Below are 20,114 nucleotides of genomic sequence, written 5' to 3' on the forward strand. Positions count from 1 at the left end.
TTTTTTTTTTTTTTTTTTCAATATGAATGTGATATTTCTATGTGAGTGTTAATGTGTTTAATATGAATATAAACTTTTAGCAAAGGGGCTATATAAACAATATACAGACTAAAGGTGGCCATACACAATAGATGAATGTCGTTTGTACCTGTCAATTTCAGAGGCATCAACTGACCATCAAATGTGTATTCCTGAGCTGTGACTTTCCTTTTTTGCAGATGTTGGTGAAAAGAAATGTTGAGCATAACCCCTTAAAGGTGTTAGGACTATTTATTTATTTTATTACTACGGACCTAATAACAGACAGGTAGTTGTTGATCTCTGCCGGCACAGAGTTCATTGACCACTCCTACCGACACTCCCAGTGACTTCACGTCGACAGAGCGTTGTTTTCCCTTCTGCTCTACTCTGTTGACAGGGCATGACTGCTGACGTCATGCTGATTGACAACCGGCTCCGGCTGCCTAACTGCAGGGAGGCGGCTGTCACTCAGGATGACGTTGGCAGTCACACCCCATCAACAGAGCAGAGCAGCCCAGTAGAAGAGCTGCTCTGTTAGTGTGGAGAAGTGACTGTTTCGAGCCAGCGCCAGGCACAACAGGAAGGTTGCTGCCTCTGTTAGCAATGACCTGCCTGTGGGTTTTTAGGCTCACAGTAAAAAAAAAAATATTACTGGACAACCCCTTTAAAGATAATCTGTCACTATTTGCTATTTTGTTTGAGAGCAACATAATATAGAGACTGAGACATTGGTTCCAAATCATTACTAGAGGACTAGTATACCTGCTGCCACGTAGTCCTCCAAATTCATGAGGGATTTTATAATAAATACAACACGCTGCCCAGATACATTACTGGAATCAAGGTCTCTGCCCTACATCATGCTGCTCCCAGATCTGGTAGCAGAAACCCAGTGACAGATTCCCTCTAAATAGTTATTCTCTTTTTATTGCCATCGGCCAGAAAAAAAAGCAGAGCCCTGTACTCGTCTGTGTCCAGCAGTCCTATAAAGATTGATTGCCGCTGTTATGCGCATCTCACGCCACAGCTCCATTCAGATACACCATATCGGAGCCCTGTTCTTGGGATCAGTAAATTACCTGTATTATATATAGGTTACAACTTTTAAACATGAGAACATTTCTTTATGTATATGACCCCCTTAAAAGGAACCTTTTATGCTATTTCTGCAGCATTACCTGTGGACTGCCTTGTATGGAAAAGAACTAAGCAAATTGATATATAGTTGTATCTATTAAAGTCCATGCGTTTTCTATGCTCAGGAGACCACTAGGTAGTTCTGCTCGTGATTGACAACGATCTCTATATGCACAGCCATAAATATACAGCATCTGCAATCTGATGTCTTATTCCCGAGAAATCCACTTTTTCTTAACTTGTAAATGAGCTTTAATGGCCCCAACTCTGATCTTCTGCGAATCTGCTTCCAGATTATGTGTTATTGTAAATGAAAGGGGGAGTTACCAGTGTGAGACATGTAAATCAGGAGAGCAGACTGTCAGTCATTACATGTCTCACACTGGTAATGCCCCCTTGCATTGGAAATAAGCTCTGGGGGAAATCTCTTTATGTCCCACCCATAGATCTAAACATATTTAGAAAATGTGTTTTACTCTAAAATAAGACATTGTATTGCATCATTTATTCAACTTTCTACGATGTACATTCCCATAAGATAGTTTGGGAGGGTTGATCCTACTGATAGATTTCCTTTAAGAAAGCCAACAAGGAGTAGGTCGGGGCAGAAGAAGAGAAGAGGGCTGGAAAAGAAGTAAATAAAAACTGGATGGAGAAAAGGGGAGAGAATTTAGGATAGAGTAAAAAATAAATCAATATATCTATTGATCATTGCAAGGACAAAGTGATACTCACAATGAGGGGTGCCTGCAATGTTTATATTAACAACATGAAATACATTTTTTACATTTACTAGAGCACCCCCAAATATTTTAGTTGTTCATTTAATGTGATATTTATTAAATAATTTTGTTGTTTTCTTTTATGGTAGTAACAAGTAACAAGTAAGTTCAACAACATATGCGGTATTTTCCCCTGAGTTTTCTCCCAGTTCTGGCAACTAGATTAGCCAAAATCAGCATGGACAATCATCCTGCATGAAGAAAACAGGAATTTTATGTGTGATTATAATTGAGGTGAGGGAGGATCATTTCCATCTGCAAGTACCAGTTCAATAAAAGCTTCTGGTGTTTACACTACATAAATATAGTATTACATTGTGCTGCTGAGTCCTACAGAAGCAGAGCCTCTCTTTATTAAAGCTGCTTTCTACCCTTATAAGATGGGAATTCTCAGTGGGGTCTGCTCTGTGACAATGTACCACTTAAAGTGGATTCTATAGGAATAGAAAAGGTGGATAGCAGCAGTGTGAGTGGTCTCTTCTTATCTAAGCCCCCATGGCATTTCCAGTATTAGATCAGAAAGACAGGATGGACAGCAGTGTGAGCAGCCTCTTCTTTTCTCATCCCTCTTCGCCACTCCCAGTATTCAGTCAGATAAACAAGGTGGACTGCGGAGTGATCAGTCTCTTCTTACCTTAGCCCCCTGGTATCTCCAATATTGGATCAGATATACAGGGTAGACAACAATGTGAGCAGTGTCTTCTTACCACAGCCCCCCTGGAATCTGCAGTACTGGATCAGAAGGATATGGTGATCAGCAGTGTGAGCAGCCTTTTACCACACCCCTCCTGGAATCTGCAGTACTGGATCAAAAGGATATGGTGGACAGCAGTGTGAGCAGCCTCTTCTTACCACAGCCCCCCTGGAATCTGCAGTACTGGATCAGAAGGATATGGTGATCAGCAGTTTGAGCAGCCTCTTTTTACCACAGCCCCCCCCCTGGTATCTGCAGTACTGGATCAGAAAGATATGGTGGACAGCAGTGTGAGCAGCCTCTTCTTATGTCAGCCCCATGTTATCACCAATATTATGCATAATGGGAAGAGGTGGAGCTTTATACTGCACATGATATAGGCACTGATTCTAACATTATAGGGCACTGTAACAAGACAACAATCATTTTAATTCTATAGTGAATACCTACCTAGAGAAAACAATTGTGAGGCGATGATTAATACGATTTAGGAATCTGTTTATAATGACATTTTCTTTTTTTCTATTTACGGAGAACCTCTTTAAAGAATGTGACTACAATGGAGTTACAGTACCAGACATGACTTACTGACAAGTATGGTAGTGTTTTTAGACTCTTTGTCGTCGTAATTAGTTCCTGTGCATGATCCATGTTGCTATCAGTTGTCAGTCGTTCGGGCAACAAACTTCTTCTTAATGACACTACTGTAACCTTCCTTGAATTTCGCTGTCTATTCATACACACTTACTCCATACTGTGTATGAAGTCTTCAATAAACATTGGCACCTGACACTTCTCGGACCACAAAGAAATAACTTTTGTGCAAATCACAAGTGGGGAAGCCATTGTTTCTTGTTTCACAGTCAGAAATGAACTGACGTAATATGTTCAAACTGGGGAGACAGTAATGTGTACAGATGTAAGATGCCCAAGTGAGGTAGACGAGGGCGACTTTCAGACCCCACTTGCTTTGCCATCCTGCAGACAACTCATGTCCCAGTGTGTTGCTGTATGTGAGATGCATCTCACTTCGGGGCCGCAGGCCTCTTATGACTCCAGGAATCCCTCTTCTTTAACCAGGGCAGCAATCAATCCAGGAGGCATGAGGATCATAATAACAACCAAACTTTTACTTGGTGATTGGCAGTATTTACAGGCAGGTATAGAGGGTAAGGCCCAACAGGTTCACAGGTACTGGACACAACTTCAGCCCTGGTTCTCTGTATAGGTAGAACATTCCTTTTACTCTCTTCTATAGATCTAGGGAATCTTCTTTTCTAGCCGTAGATCTGGATTCCATCTCACTCCGCCTCTTAGAGTTTGAGTTCAAGTTCTCCTTCAGCACCACAGAAGGAGTGTGCCCCCGGGCCCAACATCTATCTCAAGGTTCCCAGGCAGGCAAAAGGGAACGTGTACGAAGGGTTTCTCTGACAATTCGCTGCCCTGAAACTCTGGGCTCACACTGTCCCTAGCAGCACCTGCCCTGAGCCTGTCACTTGTCACTGCTCACCACTCACTAACTCTATCACTTCCTGAACCTGACCTGACACAAGCTCTCAGCTCCCCCTTCCCAAACTGGGCCGACCATCACAGTTAACCCTGTCTAAGCTGAATGCAGCTCTATTGAGTGTTACCCTTTTATAACATACATAAACATTGAATACCTTTACAGTGTCAGGAAGCAAACCATCAGCTCCACCACTCCTACACAGAAAGCGCTAATACGCTACTGCGTCCAAGGGAATTTTGTGTGTGTGTGTAATACAGTCACCCAGATCCGGGAAGGGAGGGGAAGTATGAGTTCTATATACTCCCAATCAGTGGGCGTGGCCTCACTCACCACACTTGTATTGAGCGCGCCCTTTAGTTGGCCACTAATTTAATAATTTATATCCTTCTCTTGGATTCCGTTACATGTCTGTTTTTAGAATTGAGAAAAAGTCATTTTCTCCATTCTAAAAACAAACTTCTAATTAAGTGGTCCCCAACATTTCTGACCTTGAGAGTAACATTCAGCTTAGAGAGAGGGTCACGAGCCACATTCAGCTCCCACCCCCTTCAAAGAAGTGTCATCCAAAGCCCCCATTACAGGTATAATGATAACCAGAGCTTTTCCACAGATATCACTCCAAAGAAGTGCAACAATATCCAAGGGTTCCCACAATACCCCCATTCAGTATTCTCCCATCAAGGACTCCCAACACACTCTGTCACATCCAGCTTTGAGCATCTCCTCTAACAGGTAGTATTATCCTCCAGCGTACCTTACCTAAAACATCTCCAAACCCCTAAGACCAGTAAGATCTGCTCTTCTGTGCAGGGCTACTCACAAAATTCACCACTTTGAGATGTACTCTTCATACCTGTTTGCTTGACCTGGAGCTAATGCACCAAGCTGGCAGTCGCAAGCCACAGTTCATGTGGCTCCCGAGCTACAGGATGGGGACCCCTGTTCTAGTGAAACCCAGACTGACCACATAATAATCAATGGGACCCCTTTGCTTTGTTATGCAACAGATCTGTTTTTTCACAACAGTTCCACGTTTGTTACTATGACAGAAAAGACAAGTGGAATTCTCGAAGGCAAAATTGAAAGTAGCCTAAAGGTGGACTTGCACTGCCAATTATTGGGGGACGAGTGTTCCTAGGAACATTTGTTTTCCAATAATCGCACAAATCAGTAGTAAATAGGGTGGCTATCACCCAAACAAAACACTCATATGTTGGGTGCAGTGATCTTTAAACTTGCTGAAAAATCATTGCTCTCCACAGCTCATTATTCTGAACATACAGAACATGTGCTGCTGAGAATAATGTCAGCCTATGCACACTGAATGATCTGTCACTGGAAGCATGGTGGGCTTGTATAAATGACCGTCCATGAGAACACAAGTATCCGATAACTGGTTGTTTACTGCATAATGCGACATGCAAAATTATACCAAGCAGAGATTGCACTTCTTGCAACATAATAACAACATAATTTTTTTTAACCCGCTGAGCCCTGACTACTTCAGCCCTGAATGCCACTACATTTTCCTGGGGAAGCCGAAATTCCCCTTTCTCTGAATCAATAACACAGTACCCCTTAAAACTGTTTTTCCTGGACATTTATAGGATTTCACACTGGCACTAACATGTGGAATCCTAGAATTGTGTCATATACTGTTAAAGGGGTTTTCCAATAGGTATAATAAGTTTTAAAAAATATCTATCTTTAAGTCCAAACCATTTTTGTAATTAGCTATATTTTAAAATTCCTTACAATTCTCCCTATATAGCTAATCCTTATATCTTTTTTTTTCTCTTTACTTACTGTGACGTTTTGTTTAAGGGGAGTCTCACCTCTCCAGAACTTCGATCACATCCCATCAATCAGGATGTCATTCGGGGGCAGTGCTATGGTCACTTACCACACACCACTTATCCTAACTACCTGTGCATGTATCAGGCATGTCCCAGATTTTCAGATTCACAGTTTGCCTATTGTTTTGTGGAATTGTTGCATATTTTCACCATAGATTTTTACCTTACAAGTTGTGAAATTTACCAAACCATCCATGGTGAAAGTAGTCTTCTGAACCCATCTTAATTGCATATTCCCACATTATGCTTTGATCAGTTCTTTAGTATACCAAGTCAGTTTTCCACCTTTTATATTACAGATCTTTAAATCCTTACAGTTTAACCTTGTCCATAAATTGCATTAATTATCCCCTGCATTATAACTCAGTGCTACATTCACACTTCTAGTGTTGTCCGATACCTGTGTGACCTCTTACCTAGGCTTCTCTGCTACAGTGGGACAGACGCTTTCCTACGTCAGATGACATTGCAGCACTTCATGGTAACCTACTCTATGAAGATTTCACACTAGAGCAATCTCTGTGCCGGCATTCAGCCTGTAGAATAGTGACTGCAGCTCTGGACTTCATGACTGCTGCCAACCGTGCAGTGTCTTATAGTCCGAATTCAGCTTACCAAGGTCTTGATCTGCGCAAGCGCCACCTTTAGTGCCATTTTCCTGAAGCCCACCAGCGGAAGATCTATGTGTGTAGCAGGGACTCCGCTCCTTCCTCGTACTGCCAACATTTTCCTGAAGCCCACCATCAGGATATCAATGGCTCCCGCTGAGACTCCCCCTCCCAGCTCAGGGCCCGCAGCTTTGCCCCACTCCTGCCGCCGCAACGGCGGCCCCTCCCCCCAGTAAGCTACATTTGGACTATAAGGCGCGCCTCAATTTTCATCTCAAGTTTTTTGGGAAAAAAATATGCACTGTTGTTACTGTAACCTTTCTGACATTGCACTTTAATTACATTTCTTTCTTTTTTATATCTCTAGCTTGTTCCTGAAATTGGACGGAAATACTACGTGGAATTTACTGCTCAAATATCTGATACTAGGGTGAGTTCGTAATTACGTCGGTATTAAGTTACTTACACCTGAGATGCTGGGTGTTGTAGTTTTGCAACAGCCAGACAGGCTTCTTAGTAACCAGTGTTCTACATTAGTGTGAAAACTACGGCTCTTGTGCTTGGGAACCAAACGTGAAAATAAGCGCTTTTATTACCTGTGCATTCTCAATAGCCTATGTTTTGGGGATAACTATTCATTAACAAGATTCATCAAGCCTGGTGTTTGTGCACCCGCCGAAATGAAGATTGCACTGGAGTAAGAGGCACCAAACCCACAGAGAGGCATCCACTTCTTCATGAATTTGGCACATCTTTCAGCTGCCGTTTGCCCTGCAAGAAATATACTGCAGTCAGTTACTGGAGTACATTTCTGTAATAGTTTACGCCACTTTTCTGGGCCGCACTCACCAGTACTCTCTGTAGGCAAAGCTATGCCCACTTTTCAAAAAGTTGGTGTTGATGTAAAAAAAACCCCACCAAAGTTGCAACATTTCTGCACAACTACTGTTTGATGAATTGGTCACTTATTTTTTTTCTTCTGTTTCAAAGGAAAAATTAGGACTGTGCACAGCAACCATCTTCTTCCAAGAAGGGAAACCTCGACCAGCCATTAATGTCAACTGTTCTAGCTCCAAGATCCAGAAGCAAGCCAGTGATGATGACTACAACTTCTACAAGCTCATGAAGTCTCAGACTGTACCCATCACTGGAGAAAACATTCCTGGTGAGACCACTAAGGCTTTTTGCACCCGAGGTGTTCAAAATCTATAAGTTTTCTAGTGGAAACCACTTCTGAAAATGTTCCTTCTGTGGGGAGTTTTTTGATTCCTGATTAGTGATGAGCGAGTAGTATCGTTGCTCGGGTTTTCCAGAGCATGCTCGGGTGTCCTCCGAGTATTTTGGCGTGCTCGGAGATTTAGTTTTCGGTGTCTCAGCTGCATGATTTGTGACTTGTAGACAGGCTGAATACATGTGGGAATTCCCTAATAAACAGGCATTCCACACATGTATTCAAGCTGGCTAGCAGTCGCAAATCATGCAGCTGAGGCAACGAAAACTAAATCTCCGAGCACGCCAAAATACTCGGAGGACACCCGAGCATGCTCGGGAAAACCCGAGCAACGATATACTCGCTCATCACTAGTGCTGATGTGTCTTTGAGGAGTTTTTTTTTTTTTTAAGTGTTCTTTGCAGCCTTTTGATTGGACAGTGACTAGGTTGGGGCTTTTTCCATCAGGTGTCCCTTAAAAGAAGTGACATACACTTTTCTTTTTTTCACTGGAGGGGTTTTAAAAACCTGAAATGAAAATAAAATCATTCAAAAGACTGAACATGAACTGAAGTGGTTTTACAGTAGAAAGGAATGTGAAGAGTTTTTGAAGAGGTTTTCCAAGTGTGTGTTTTTTTTTTTTGTTTTTTTTTTTAAAACTCTGTGTCCACACAGCCAAAGGCTTTTTATAGACCTTTTATTTCAAATGCTTTGTGTTTTGTTTTTTTTTGGCCTAAAACCACTTGCAGATTTTTATGGCTTACTTTTACTATCTGTGTTTTTGGTGGCATTTTTATGCCTTTTTTTTTTTTTTTTTTTTTTTTTACAAATGATATAATTGCTTTACTTCTGATGCTGTTTTTCCAGTGTGATCATATTGCAATTTAGCTTTAGCAAATGATAAATTGGTGTCTTTCTCCTGAACCTTTTCAGACAGCTTTGGATATATTGAGCCACAGCTAGAAGCGGTGTGGAATCTGGCTAATTTGGGATGCAGCTACGTTATATGGGATAAGACCACTGAGGGTCATGAATACAATATGGCACAAATCAAATCTGTAAAGCAAGTGGTAAGAAATATATGATTACATTTACCATCCAAAAAGTCTAAATATTTCACCTAACGCAATTGGTAATATGATTAGGCTTGATGAATGGTATAGTGTAGGGTAAACTGTTCATGTTTTTTGTGTCCATGGTGTCATTGTGGATGAATTACTTATTATCTTTCATGAAAGGTTATTATAAATTAAAGCAGGACTCCGGTTTAGAAAAAAAATAATAGCAGGGAATCTATAAAATAATAAAAGGTGGTATATATCACTGGCTCCAACTGGTCTAGAGAGCAGGTGGTCTCCGGCATGACAGCAAGTGATGGCGTCTCATTCTTCTTCCTGTCCTTAGGAGAGAGGTGGCTGGAAATTTCTCTTAGGCTGGAGTCACACTGGCGAATAAAACGGACGAATGCAATGCGATAAAAAATTGCATTGCATTCGAACCCATGTTATTCTATGGTGCTGCTCCCATCATGCGATATATATATATTTTTTTTTTTTTTATCGCATCCGATCCACTGACCGAGACAATCGCAGCATGCTGCGATTGTCACCTATTTTCGGATCGGATTCGACAATGCATGTCTATGGGGGCGAGAAAAAATGGGATTGCAAACGGACCCGATGTATGAGTTACGATAAAAATCGCACCAAAAGCCGGCAAGTTTTTTCCTAAATACAGTAAAATGACAGTGTCCAGTTAAATAAAGCAACAAATTAATAGATATAGACACATTAAATAAATATATATATTTTATACATGTTATAAAGATATATATTTCTAGTTCATACAGTTCTTAATTGCAGAATAGTCGCTGACACATTAGCCGGCTTTTGTATAACATTCTCCTGCCCGACATGAAATGACACATGGTTTGCACATAAGTAACCATTTCATTTCATGTTTATTTTTTTATGTCTATCACTATTAATTATATGAGGGCTTGTGGGTTAAATTTTGGGCTTGTAGGGGTTCATTTAAGGGGTTAATTCGTTGTATTAAATTACGGGGACTCAATGCAGCCTCAGTGATGTCAGCGGGAGTCTCCGCAATTTAATACATCGAATTAACCCCTTAAATGAACCCCTACAAGCCCAAAATTTAACCCACAAGCCCTCATATAATTAATAGTGATAGACATAACCATTTCATTTCATGTTTATTTTTTTATGTCTATCACTATTAATTATATGAGGGCTTGTGGGTTAAATTTTGGGCTTGTAGGGGTTCATTTAAGGGGTTAATTCGATGTATTAAATTGCGGAGACTCCCGCTGACATCACTGAGGCTGCATTGAGTCCCCGTAATTTAATACAACGAATTAACCCCTTAAATGAACCCCTACAAGCCCAAAATTTAACCCACAAGCCCTCATATAATTAATAGTGATAGACATAAAAAAATAAACATGAAATGAAATGGTTAACTATATGTAAACCATGTGTCATTTCATGTCGGGCAGGAGAATGATTATACAAAAGAAAAGCCGGCTAATGTGTCAGCGGCTATTCTGCAATTAAGAACTGTATGAACTAGAAATATATATATATATATATATATATATATATATATATATGTCTCTATAACATGTATAAAATATATATATTTTTTTAATGTGTCTATATCTATTAATTAGTTTGTGTGGGGAAACCTGTCATTAGGCTCCATTATATGTCAATTTTGCTTTCCTGCGAGAAAATCTCGCCAGACGGATGTCAAAAGGATCCTTGCATGCGATTAAAATCGCATCAATGAAGAAAAATCACATCAATAACGCATCACTGGTTAAGATACCTTTGTGCGTTTTTGGACCATTAAAATGGGACCGATTTTTTTTTTTTTTTTTTTTTTTTTTTTTTTCCGTAGTGTGTGACTCCAGCCTTATGGCAGTTTCACACGTTCAGATAATTCCGGTACCGGAAAAATCGGTACCGGAGCTGTCTGTGTGCATACGTATGCCATCTGTGTGCTGTCCGTATGCTGTCCGTGTTTTTGAAAAATTATTTTCAATGTTAACCCTTTGACTTTTAAAAACGCACACGGACAGCATCCGTGTGCGGTCCGTGTGATCCGTGATGTTGCACAAAAACTGACATGTCAGCGTGTTTTGCACATGGACACACGGTCCGTGAAAACACGCTGACATCTGCATAGACACATTCATTCGAATGTGTCTACGTGTGTCAGTGTCTCCGGTACGTGAGAAAACTGTCACTACACGTACCGGAGACACTGACATGTGAAACTGCCCTTAGGTCGGGATCACACATGTGAGAAACTCGGTCGATTCTTGCATCTTAATACCTGGCACTGCAGCCTGCACTCGGGAGCTGAGCGTGCGGCTGCATGTCTTTCTATGCAGCTGCACACTCCGCTCCCGAGTGCCAGCGATTAAGATTCGAGACTCATCCAAATTTTTCTTATGTGTGATCCTGGCCTTAAGCTCACATCTCAAAGGTCAGAATGTTTCCTTGAAATTTTTACGTGCCTGGTGAAAAGTCATTGTAATTATCAGTATAAGGAGTGCGCGCCAAGATGGATTATAATAAGTGATGGGTGAGTAGCATCGTTGCTCTGGTGTCCTCTAAGTATTTTGGCGTGCGCGGAGATTTAGTTTTCTTCGTCTCAGCTGCATGATTTGTGACTTGTAGACAGGCTGAATACATGTGAGAATTCCATAACAAACAGGCATTCCACAAATGTGTTCAGCTTGTCTACAAGTCACAAATCATGCAGCTGAGACGACGAAATCTAAATCTCCAAGCACACCAAAATACTCGGAGACCACCCGAGCATGCTCGGGGAGACCTGAGCAACGATGCTACTCGCTCATCCCTAATTATAATGAGAACATTTTAGGAAAGTAAGATGGTGTTAAGTAGTTGTAGTTGGCCAGTGTTATATCATCCCACTTTGTGAACTTGCTGTGGACACTATCCAAAGTATCAAAGGGGAGTCGACCTTGGCAGATCCACCCAAAAATGTTGTCAGATCCTGCTGATTTCCCTAAGCGCCCTCTTGTACCAGTGCTCCATCCAATATGACCTCTACAACCTACGATTGGCATTTGCTGTTGTGGGTGAGTATATCTGCCTTCACAGACTGGCATAGGAGCCCTGTTGGAACTGGAAAAATCATTAACAGAGGTATGGTTTTTTTTTTGGTATTGTTTATATTTATAACTCAGGAATGTCGTTGCTGGTCCGTCCCACTGTGTTCCATACTTATTGCATTTTTTAACCATTCTTGTTGGAGAAAATCTACACTATTTACCCAGGCAAAATTGACAAGTAACATGTTGGAAAAAGAGTCAAATCCAGCCAATTTCCAGCCTGAAAATAAAAGTAGCTTGTGGGTAATATTAGAAAAATCTCAGCCACTTGACTACCACATCCACAGAGCATATGCTACTTCTGAACATTCCCGTACAATCTCCAGGTATATTGTAGCTACTGTTGAAATAAAAACTATATCCCATTTTTTTCCTTTATTTTCAGCTGCGGAAGGACAATTTAATTGCCTTTGACTATGACCTCTATCTTCATGAAAGACCATCTGAAGTACGTGACCACTTACTTACATAGAATGCGTGAAACCTCTAAGATCTTCCCTTACACTTGTCTTTTAACCCTTTTCTGCTATTTCCAGGAAATGGTGCTTTGTAGTGTCCATATTGTCTGGATTCCTGGAAAGCCACCCAAAGTGGACTACAGTTGTACAGAGAATTCAGAAAACGGCTCTGGAAACAAGTCTGAGGATGGATCCGCTTTTTTGGGGAATTTTAAATAAGAGGAATATTTTCATAATGAAGGGATAATTTGTAAGAATTTATATTGTGATAGGTTGTTACCTTTTTAGGAAACCGAACAGGTCAGTGTAATTTAGTTTTGTTTTATAGATTTGATTTTGTTTTCAGTCCAGCATAGCACCACACACATTTCCGATGTCAGGAGTATCCAGAACATAACCATGAGATGAAACTTGGAAAATGTAGCAGGAGTTGCTTGCAGGTAACAGGTAATTACAGTCAGGTTTCAGTCAGATGTCCGTTTTTGTTGTGTGGTTTAGGTTTTTAGCAGCTAGAACATGTAACTATTATATGCTTATAGTATAAGCCAATGTCCTGTCTCTTGCAGACCAGTTATCTGCAATAGAAACAAACGTCAATTTTTGATCCAATTTTAAGATCAAAATCTCCCCTTCAAGTGAATGGGTCCATCAAAAACAGTGGTGTACTCAAATACTTTCCAAGCGCTATTTAATAGATTGCAAAAGGGGAAATTTAAAAAATATATATTTGGATGCAAAAAAAACACTTGATAAATAGTCAATTTTTTTCCTCAAATGCAAAAAAAAATACCCAACAAAAACAGACATCTGAAAAAAAAAAATCCTTTAATTTTAGCCAGGCTATAATATATGATCTACACTAGAGAGGAGCACCAAGCAAGTAGTCACAAGTGTTCAGCTCAGAATACAGGCAGAGCCAAGCTAGAAACCTAAGTTGTAGAAACAAGTGTCGCCTGTCACCTCTCATGTGATCTATAGGCGTTTATCATATTAATCCGGTGGGCAGCTGCAGTGTATATACGCTATGATCTTGTAGTAGATACCATAACCAGATAGCTGCCAAAATATATATATATATGCTATGGCCCAGTATCCACATAGGGGTCTTAGGATTACCTGGCAAATAATAAATTGGTATCATGTAAATATATTAAGATGTATACAAAAATAAAAGCTGTCTATTTAGACTACAATTCTTGCATCCATTGTGAATAGGTCTCTTACACAAATGCAATAAGTAGTCTGGTACTGTCAGGGGGTTTTATTAAATTAAAACTTATTAATGTTAAATGGGGTGATGACCCGGCCTGGAAGTATTGCCAAAACTTTTTTCTTGGTAAGTTCTTAACATATAAACAAACATTGCCATCAAGTGTCTGACTTACGTACTCCGAGTTACGGGAAGTGGTGTAAATTATAGCAAAAATGTATTCTAGCTGGTAGCTGACAGATTTCGGACTGTGACTGCGAGTTGTCATAACATGCACCAAGTTTCTGAAGATCACTGCATGCCATCATGGCTTACATTTCATGTCTGAAAACTTGTCGTGATCATCAGAAGACTCTTTTGCAAGTGGCCCTGTATGACCAGATCTGGATGAAACCGACATCCGTTTCCAGAATACTGTGTACAGTAACATTTTTTTCTACGACTTTTCCCATGTGCTGACTATAATAGACCTGTGGTAATATTCAAAAAATGTGATGTGCCCATCGCTGGACAAGGGCATTTCTTCTGACAGTGTGCACAACAGGTACCAGCAAATCCGGGAATTAATAATAATTTGTGTGCTGGTTACCCACACTCTGTTCAGTTGTCAATATCCAGCAGCAAAATCAGCACCAAATATCTTGAACGTGCCGCAGCTTTCACACTTTGCATAGGTCTATTAATTATGCAGATTTTTCCTTCCATGAGTGAATGAGATCTCATATATAAAAAAAAAAATAGAAAATCCACTGCGTATCTGCCCCCAAATTGGGGGAAAAATGGTACCGGTATTAATGTTTTTCAGGTGTGAATGAGGCCCTGTAGAACATCAATACCTCTTGTGGGGCATGTGGACATCAATATGCCCAGTGACGATAGTGAATGACACGGAGATGCTGGTATTCCCGTCCATTGAGCTCATCCCTATTAATGTTGTGTATTGCTTATGTCTATCTGATCTATTATCAGATCTTTGTTCTGACCTGGAACTGAAAATATTAACTTCATTGCTATAGATTTAATACACAAAGATCATATAGAAAAGATTTGTAAATATCACTATCACCTATTTTTCTGTTGCCCAAAGCTTCACATAAAATCTCTATTTTAAATAAAATCTTTTAAAATTTGTAAAATTGTGTGTGGGTTTTGTGCACCCTCCGCAGTGCTCATAGATTAACATGTTAATTAAAAAAAACTGAAAAAAAACAATTATGGATTTTGCATTGCCATCTTTTTCACCCCAAAATATTGGCAAAATTTCAGATGTCAATTTATCATTGCGTGAAACAAGGTCTCAAAACCAGCACATGTACATACAGCCTTTTGGAAGATTCTATATTCTCGGACGTTATGTTGCTTTTGTTTGCCAGGAAACAGCAGATTTGAATCTGAAAATGTGCTGAAGGTTTGGATGTATTTTTTTTTTTATTCCACTGTGTAGCATTTTTTTATTAAATACACCAATTCAGTATATGTTGAGTTTCTATCATATTCAGAGATGGCAATAATTTATAAGGGAGACATTATGGCACAGCACCATGTGTAACTAAAGAGATATACGAGAACAATTCTTCAGCATGTTACAGGGTTATTCTCAACTTTCATCTTGAGCAGCACAGAGCTCTCCTTGTTGCGGGGGTGGTGGTGGTGGACGCTCCTCCTCGAGTGAGCGTTCTAGTTCAGTAGCTTCGTCCTACTGCTATGACACGTTCTGTCAGTGTTCGTTCTGAAGTCTTCTCTGTAATGACTATTTGCATATAGAGATAAAAGGGCCTTTGAACAAGTGCATAGCTCAGGACAGTTAAGAGTATTGATTAGGAGAGCTGCTCTAGAAACTGCCAATGGTGGAAGCTGGTGGTTTTGCAAGACTTAGAGTAGATTGTCAGGAGTGGACATGAATGTGGAGAGAAGGGAGCAGCTAACGCCTATTTTGCAATCAATGAGCACTGAATAGGATGTCAGGAGTTAACTCAGCTTTGAATATAACTACTGCATACACTATCCTGGCTCTGTTGGCAGAGTTCCTTGGCTGCAAGCTGTACACTATGCAAGATAAAAGCTCTCTCAGCAGGAGAATGAGGAAGATGGATGCTGTAGGGGGAAAACAAGCACACAAATAGGGTAAAACCTTAATGGTGAAGGGTAGTAAAATAATATATAATATCAGTTGTACGCACCTAGGGAAGCTATGTGATACTACCTACCGCATGGCTGAGAGATGGATTCCACCAGATAATTTCACCAGGCACAAATAACATTTTAAAAAACTGGCTGTGTTGCTGGAAAACAAAGTCTCTTACTGCGGTGATTATGAAGGTTCTTTATTGCACAGTATTTCAATGCTGTACCAGCACCTTTCTCAAGTGTGAAAAAAAAAAAAATAAATAACACGTCTCCTCACCTGAGATTGACAGCCTGGTGTATTTCTATAAGGTGATCACATCAGAGTTGGAAGAACGGCAGCCAGTCTGTGCTCGGACCGTTTTTCATAGATGGCTGAATGAGCACTTAGAAGTCACAACATGATACATTCTTTCTACACATTAGGATCTGTGCTGGAATGGTCCAGGTTTCACAAGATTAAACTGTGAGAATACCATTCATCCATTTTAAGGTAATGCTTAGAACATACAACACTGCCCTTCACCTCTCCAAACAAGCCTATTTCAACACCCTCATCACCTCACTGTCCAATAACCTGAAACATCTCTTTGACACTTTTCATTCTCTACTCAATCCAAGAGTACATGCCCCAACCACAGAGCTCTGAGCTGACGATCTGGCCAATTACTTCAAAGAAAAAAAATTGACCAGATTCGACAGGAAATTATCTCCCTATCACCTCATACCATGCACTGTCCTCCCTCCCCCACTGCATCTAGCTCACTCTCTGATTTTGAACCAGTCACAGAAGAAGTAGTAAGCAGGCTCCTTGCATCTTCCCGCCCAACTACTTGCACCAGTGACCCATTTCCGTCACATCTCCTCCAGTCCCTTTCCCCTGCTGTGACCCCTCACCTAACTAAAATATTTAACCTCTCTCTCTTCTGGTATTTTTCCCTCCTCATTTAAGCATGCCATCATACATCCACTACTTAAAAAACCATCCCTCGACCAAAACTGTGCCGCTAACTATAGACCTGTCTCTAATCTTCCCTTCATCTCTAAGCTCCTGGAACGCCTGGTTCACTCCCATCTTATCCGCTATCTCTCAGAAAACTCTGTTCTCGACCCTCTCCAATCCAGTTTCCGCTCTTTACACTCCACTGAAACTGCCCTCACTAAAGTCTATAATGATCTGCTAACAGCTAAATCAAATGGTCACTCTTCCATGCTAATTCTCATGGATCTACCTGCAGCATTTGACACTGTGGATAATCAGCTCCTCCTCATTATGCTCCATTCCATTGGCCTCAAGGACACAGTTCTCCTCCTATCTCTCCGACCGCTCCTTTACTGTATCTTTTGCCGGTCCTCCACCCCTCACCTTCCCCTTACTTTTGGGGTCCCTCAAGGATCGGTTCTAGGCCCCCCCTCCTCTTCTCCTTGTACACTGCCCATTGGTCAAACAATCAGTAGATTTGGTTTCCAGTACCATCTCTATGCTGATGACACCCAATTATATGCTTCTCCTGACATCACACCAGCCTTTCTAGAAAACACCGGCGATTGTCTAAACGCTGTGTCTAATATCATGTCCTCACTATATCTGAAACTGAACCTGTCAAAGACTGAACTCCTGGTGTTTCCTCCCTCTACTAATGTACCTATACCCGACATTGCCATTTCTGTGTGTGCTTCCACTATTACTCCCCAGCAACAGGCCTGCTGTCTTGGGTTCATACTTGATACCAAACTTTCCTTTGCCCCCACATTCGATCACTGGCTCGCTCTTGTCATCTGCACCTCAAAAACATTTCTAGAATTCGACCTTTTCTTACTTTTGACTCTGCAAAAACTCTTACTGTTTCTCTTATTCATTCTCGTCTCGACTATTGTAACTCTCTTCTAATCGGTCTCCCTCTTACCAAACTCTCCCCTCTCCAATCTGTCTTGAATGCTGCAGCCAGGATCATATTCCCCACCAATCGTTACACCGATGCCTCTACCTTGTGCCAGTCATTACACTGGCTACCCATCCACTCCAGAATTCAGTATAAACTTATTACCCTCACCCACAAAGCCCTCCATAGCTCAGCACCACCTTACATCTCCTCCCTAGTTTCAGTATACCACCCTACCTGCGCCCTCCGTTCTGCTGATGACCTGAGGTTAGCATCAATAGTCAGAACCTCCCACTCCCGTCTCCAAGACTTTACACGTGCCGCGCCAATTCTTTGGAATGCACTTCCCAGGTCAATACGATTAGTCCCCATTCCCCACAATTTTAAGCGTGCCCTGAAAACGCATTTATTCAGACTGGCCTATCGCCTCAACACATTAACCTAATCTATCCCTGTGTGGCACACCTAAAAGTTTTACCATAACCAGATTTCCCGCATCATGTTCCCACATGCTTTATGCATCCATTAGCCCTCTGTGTTTGTACTGTTACACACTTATTATGGCTGGTCCATACAATCAGGGCAACTGTTACCACCCACCTTTCGTGTCTACCTCTTTCCTCATAGACTGTAAGCTTGCGAGCAGGGCCCTCATTCCTCTTGGTATTTGTTATAATCTACTGTATGTGATTATTGTTATGCTGTAATGTCTATTGTCTGTACAAATCCCCTCTGAAATGTAAAGTGCTGCGGAATATGTTGGCGCTATAAAAATAAAATTTATTATTTTTATTATTACCACGCTTGCTAATAAAGTAAATTTAGTTCTCTAAAAATCAGCATTTCTTAAAAACAAGAAAAATTGCAAAAAAACAAAATAATAACTTCAGTAAAATGTGTTTGGCTTCAAAAAAGGAAATGAAGAAGAAGGAAGACGCAAGTGGTTTAGAAGTAATGACCAACTTATGGCCTCGCTGACAGGACACACACTTGTAAAATAATGGGTTAGGTCGCTCAAATTAGTATTCCCAAAACATTCCCACCAGGGGCTCGCCCACACAAAGTCAACATGGGACAAGCCTGCGAAGCAAAACTAGGGACAAATGTACATGCCACACGGGCCAAGAGGAGGCGCTACAAATCACTGATGATACAAGGTCTGCAATGATGTTACCTCTAAGGAACGACAAACTGGGCCAAGCTTTCCATTATCATAAAAATGTGAGGATTTTTACGGATCCAATTAAAGAAAGAAGAATTTGTACCCCATGTAAAGGAATAGACCCTGTGGTCCTCCATATTTCTCCAGTATGCCCCATGCTGTGGGCACGAGTCTGGTTTTAATGAGTAGTCTCATTTATGTAATTGGTTATTTCAGTGCTTTGCAAACTCCAGTCCTCACGGCCCATGTTTTCAGAATTTCCATAGTATTGCACAGGTGAGAGAATTCTTGATGTCTTGATGAAACGCCAATCACTTGTCTGATACTAAGGAAATCCTGAGATCCTGATCTGGGGGGGGTCGCAAGGACTGGAGTTTGGGAAACACTGGGTTGTATGAACAGGATTTCTCTATAAAAGGCAGGGAAATATTTCTAACATGAAAAAACAATTATCCTATTGAAACAATATAAAGTAGCAAAAATGTTAAATTGACAGGAGCAGTTTCAGTGAAGTTGAGCAAAAAGATTTACAGGGTCTTTGTTTGGCCTCCGTGTCGTGACGGAAGTTGTGGGGGAACCAGAAATCAGGAGTCACTGGGATTTGAGGTTCCAACTACGTCGATCTGACTGAAACAGAGTACCGGATGTGGCGGTCAGACCGGGGGGGCTGGGAAACTTTTTCATAAACTCTATAATGTTTATTTAAAAAGTCCATCACCCCCAAACCTCAAATTGAACCACTTGACATGAATGTAGCGGGCTTAGACCCTATAAAAAAAAAAAATTAAAAACACACCTGTGTTAAAGACTTCAATAATTTCAATTTGCATATTTTTTTTTTAATATTTATGTAAATGAGGGCACCTCAGTACTCGCTTGTTGTGTCCGAGAGCTCGATGCACTGATCCACCCCACGGTTACCATCCTCCCCTCATGTTAATTGACAGAACTCGTTTTGGAGCACTGTCACAATTGAATCTCCAGTCATGTACACACTAACACTGCAGGAGCCGCAGTGTCAGTGCTGCAATGCTCTCATCCCTCTCTTATCTCTGATGGCTGACACAGGATCACACAGTAGCGAGTGGTCCTGTCTTTTACATATGTAATAAAACTTTTTCTTTTTTATGTAAAACGGAAATAGTGAAAACTGTACTTCAGTTATGATTTTAATATCGATAAGTCCCCTATATGAATGTGGTTTAATGTAAAGAGAACTGATCATGTCCCCAAAAGCTACCAACCTGCAGATACAGAGTTAATAGCATTTCAATGCTGCCGGGCCACTGTG

At 40.8% G+C, this 20,114-nt stretch overlaps 1 protein-coding gene across 1 annotated transcript in view; it reads left to right on the top strand.

Moving 5' to 3' along the window:
* The window catches only part of LOC141092636 (retinoic acid receptor responder protein 1-like), a 28,684-nt gene extending 15,047 nt beyond the window's left edge, over window positions 1–13,637 (top strand). The window contains exons 2-6 of the mRNA XM_073578981.1: window positions 6,976–7,038; window positions 7,599–7,773; window positions 8,752–8,888; window positions 12,372–12,434; window positions 12,523–13,637. Coding sequence (XP_073435082.1) covers window positions 6,976–7,038; window positions 7,599–7,773; window positions 8,752–8,888; window positions 12,372–12,434; window positions 12,523–12,663 — 579 coding nt within the window. The 3' untranslated portion in view covers window positions 12,664–13,637. The remainder of the gene's footprint in view (window positions 1–6,975; window positions 7,039–7,598; window positions 7,774–8,751; window positions 8,889–12,371; window positions 12,435–12,522) is intronic.
* The last annotated feature ends 6,477 nt before the right edge of the window (window positions 13,638–20,114 follow it).

This window comes from Dendrobates tinctorius, unplaced genomic scaffold (genome assembly GCF_039654945.1).
Source record: "Dendrobates tinctorius isolate UK_male_01 unplaced genomic scaffold, ASM3965494v1 ptg000060l, whole genome shotgun sequence".
Taxonomy (NCBI): domain Eukaryota; kingdom Metazoa; phylum Chordata; class Amphibia; order Anura; family Dendrobatidae; genus Dendrobates; species Dendrobates tinctorius.